General features: G+C 34.4%; 1 protein-coding gene across 2 annotated transcripts; it reads right to left on the reverse strand.

Annotated features, from left to right (window-relative positions):
* Positions 1-233: 233 nt before the first annotated feature.
* On the reverse strand, positions 234-3265 carry LOC106799024 (uncharacterized). 2 transcript variants are annotated; one of them, XM_041017188.1, is made up of 4 exons: positions 3095-3265; positions 2644-2842; positions 2422-2527; positions 234-1548 (listed from the first exon to the last, which is right to left on the reverse strand). In XM_041017188.1, exon 4 carries the CDS (start codon positions 1431-1433, stop codon positions 612-614), a length of 822 nt encoding a protein of 273 aa, XP_040873122.1. In that variant the 5' UTR covers positions 1434-1548; positions 2422-2527; positions 2644-2842; positions 3095-3265; the 3' UTR covers positions 234-611. The 2 variants fall into 2 exon arrangements, with proteins under 2 accessions (XP_040873122.1, XP_014632458.1); XM_014776972.3 differs by lacking the exon at positions 3095-3265 and having other exon boundaries at positions 234-1240; positions 1432-1548; positions 2644-3082.
* Positions 3266-4232: the final 967 nt, after the last annotated feature.

Below are 4232 nucleotides of genomic sequence, written 5' to 3' on the forward strand. Positions count from 1 at the left end.
AGAAACCATGTAGGCTCAATGATGACTGTTGTCCTGGCTATGAGAAATGCTGGGAATTCCAAATTCCGTCACGCTCACCGTCGAGCCACCAACTCTTTGGTCACGGCATTCAAAGGTTCCTGGAATCTTCCTTGAATGGCTATATTTTCCTCTACTGGCATTGCACCAGTAAGAGTCTTAAAGGCAAATTCTAGGCATGCATCTGACCAAGTATCCATAAATGAAACACAAACTGGTCTTTCAAAATTATCATGTATTAAATTTTATAGTGCAGTCAGGGCTGGCGGCACCCACCAGAAATTTTATAGTGCAGCAAAAACATCCAAAAGGTCCACTTAAAAACCTGTTCATAAGGGGGTGGTCTTCCCAGTTATATAAACACTTATTATGTTCATGAATTATCCGATGTGAAACTATTCTTAACATGATGGTTTATTGTTTCAGGTTGTGGCTCTTCTTCAAGTATTGTTTTGTTTATATCAATTTCTCTTGCGTTAATAGGTTCAATACGTTGAGATTCTCTTCCATTAAAATTCCTGGTTATACTGTCTTCATCCTTAAGACTCTCTAGTTGCAAATTTAGGATCATTTCCACAGAATGTGGAGTAGTGTCAACTCGAACTGGTCCAGAATTTGTTCGATGGCTTGCAAACAGTACTAAACTCTTTCTTGGTCTGGGATTGGTTGGGGTTATCAAGTAATTCCTTATTTGCTGGGGCATTAACATCAGGAGTCATAACAGGCAAAATGCCAGCAGCAGCAGTGGCAGTGGGAGCATCAACTAGCAACGCACCAGAAAGAGTCTCAATTTCAAATTCTAGGCACGGATGTGACCAGTCCCCAAAAGGTGTGGGGAACAGTGGATCTGATCTGTCATCAGCAACATTTTCAGCTTCAAGCCTCTGCAGTTGTTCATTGGGAACAGTTTGGGGATCATATGACTTGTCACTCTTGCTTGATGATTCACCATATAATGTTTTCAACCTGTCAGATGCCTGCAGAACAAGCTTGGATTCTTCCCGGATATGAAGATGCCCAGACACTCCATTAGTTAAAATCTCAGTAGTAGCTGGCTTGTCATTGCAGAATTTTCTAGTGGCATATTTAATAGCTTTTTCAGTAAGCAGTACCTCAGGTTCATGGCCAGCAAGTCGCTGTGACAACCGCCTAGGCATTGTAAGCTCTTTCTTGTTCTTGGATTTCTTTGAATTTACACGTGAGTTTTTGTCATTGCTGATTCCTGTAACATTCTCAGCCAACTTATTTTTGGGAGATATATCAGTTTCAGAAATCCTAGCATGTCCATTATCAACTGAATCCTCAACTGGTGACGATAAGAAAAAAAAATGGAAGCTACCAGTTTGATAATAAAGTAAACTACAAAAGAAGAATGAAAAGAAAACTAGGGATGAGAGATATAGAGATACAAACATTGCTTTTGCATATCTTTTCCTTCTTGGAAGTGTGACTGTAGCTGTTTACAGTCTCGAGATATCGTAACACCTCTGGTTTGGAGTAGAATTTGTGTCCACTTGGAGCAATGTAACACTGCAACAAGAAACACAGATTTATAGTATGATAAGATGCATTATGAAGTATTAACTGCAATCAACAAATACATAACACACTCATCCAGATATTTTACTAGTAATTTTTACTCTAGAATTTTAAAAATAATTAATAGAGGAGAATGCAAGTACAAAACAAAGGATAAAGCCATGTTACGGTTATGTCATTAATATGCAAAATATTTAATACTGTAACAACCGATCAAGAGAAAATAAAATACCAAGAGGTACAGAATCACATGTTCACATTAATTGAAGAGTATACTTTTTACAGTTTTACCAATGAACAAAACTGTTATAAATATTTTGAATATAGTCTAGAAATATATGTCCCAAAAAACCAGCTCAAACCAATACAAGACAACAGAACAAAAGCCAGACAGATCAAGAGAACAAAATTACAGTTGACCCACATGCTAATAGCCACACTTGAAATTACGAATCAAGTGCATATTCTATACATATTTGTGGGTGATCCTGTGATGTTCCTGCCATGAACAACCCAAGCATTGAGCATTTAGCTAATGTTCCCTTGGACTGCCTGTTAATATCATGATTCAGATTTCCAAGAATTCCACTGCAGAAGCTTGTACGGAAATATTTGTTTGTGTTCCAAATTTGGATACCTGAGGAGTGATGCAGTTTATAGATTTATACTGGCAATTATATATTGCTAGCAGGGTTATCTCCTAACTAACAACAATCTTACATTTATGGAAGAACAAGAACATACTGCAGGCAAATAAAAGAATAAACAAATACACACAAAAGGATAGAAGATGGCTTAATTAAAGTTTCCAAGGTCTGTAACAGTAATATTCACATCATTACTCAAAGAGACTTTGTCTAGCACCTTATACCCATGACCCATATTTGCACCACTTTTTCGAGTTTTCTGAAGTCCACACATTCCAGCCACCAGGTAACCATTCAGGATGTTCATTTGATTTCTCTATAGCCTGAAATTGTCAAACATCAAACAAGTGGTAAGTGATAACAATTTAGCTAAAATGGGGAAAACAACATTAAAAAACAAAACAAACAAGTAAATAAATAAATGAAACTTTGCACTCACCTGTTTAGAATTGCCTATTGTGCTACTGCTGATATGTGTATTGGTTGCTTCGGACTTCTCATCTCGGGGTTTTCCCATTTTCAGAAAGAAGGTGATGTTATTTAAGAGAATCTTTCAGCTTAGTTTCAAATTTGTGTCAGCTGTCAAAGCCCAAAATTTCTTCGTTGTTTCCATTATTTATTACAAGTTATTCCCTCTCCTGACAAAACCAAAAAAGTTCATTCTAACTAGGTTCATTTTACCAAGGAGGACACAGTATCAGCACATGTATTAGAAGCTGTGACTTGACCTCCAATACTAGATAGTAGTTACCATCCGGTATTACATTTTCTAAAATGAAAAGGCAGTCATATTACTAAAAGGCAGTAGAGAAGGAAGATCCGATAAAATACAATCAAGTGGCATCTGAACATAGAGACACATTAAATAGATGAGATTATGAAACAAATACCTTAATATGTTCATATCATTGTCCAATGTTCCCTACTATTTTGTTCAGAAAGTAATTAATTTCACATACATCTACAGTGACTCCAAAATATTTAGTATCACTCGTTCGTAATGTCAAAAATGTTCTTTTATATTTTTTTTAATCAAATCAATGTTTTGATCCAACTGTTACAGCAACTTCACGGTTGGTACGCGCCAACGTCAAAAGGCTCTTCGTGTGCGCCGCGAGCTGGGTGTACCTGCATAGATGCTCGAGTTAGTTTTAGACAGAGGAACTATATTATTAGTGAAATAAAGTGTTTAGTGGTTTTATATCATCATCAATTTAGTAAAGATGGCACTCTCCTGTACCGAAATATAAGGAAAATAATAATAATTAATTTACGTTAATTAAAAAAATAAATTAATATCATATACTTTTGATAATCTCATTTAAAAAATTAATTTATTTCTTAAAATATCTTTTATGTTTAATTGTACAAGACAAAAAAAAGTTGAAGGATGGAAAACTTTAGTAAAATTAAAGTATCTTGGGATAGTATCATTAAATGAGGAATAGTTGGTTAAAATTTGTTTATATTTAGTCTATTATTCAGATTTTTTTATATTATATTTTAGTACAAAGGAAGTAACATAGAAAATTATGTGAAAAATTAAGTGAAATGTTTAGTGGTTTTATATCGTCATTTTGTAATCTCTTCAAGTAATTATTACAGGTCAGATTATGTTAAGCATTTCTCATACTCAACATGCATGTTTGTGTCAAGAATGGTCGAATGGTTTCAGACATTGGGAGATTAGTGATTGTTAAATTAAAGGAAGGTAATTAATGGAGGTGAACTAAGCATTAAATCCGGTATCAGAGGTGATAGAGTGAGTCAATTTGTTATGATCCATTTTCAACCTGTCCTAATTGGGGATGAACCATGTCTATTTGATTTTATGGTTAAAACTAAAGTTTTATATATCTATTATACTATTTAGGACATAAGATATCTTTTTATTTTCTATATATATTTTTTTAAATTTGAGAATAACTTTGGACACATGTTAATTAATGGCAGGAAATTTTTTCCTCTTTTTTTTCTTCTAACCATTGATTACGAGTGTTAATCTCTCACGTATGTTTCAGTTTTTTT

Source organism: Glycine max, chromosome 1 (assembly GCF_000004515.6).
Source record: "Glycine max cultivar Williams 82 chromosome 1, Glycine_max_v4.0, whole genome shotgun sequence".
NCBI classification, from domain to species: domain Eukaryota; kingdom Viridiplantae; phylum Streptophyta; class Magnoliopsida; order Fabales; family Fabaceae; genus Glycine; species Glycine max.

Bases quoted from the DNA above. Each gene is read 5' to 3' on its own strand.
- LOC106799024 (XM_041017188.1), bottom strand. From the start codon at position 1,433: ATGTTTGTATCTCTATATCTCTCATCCCTAGTTTTCTTTTCATTCTTC.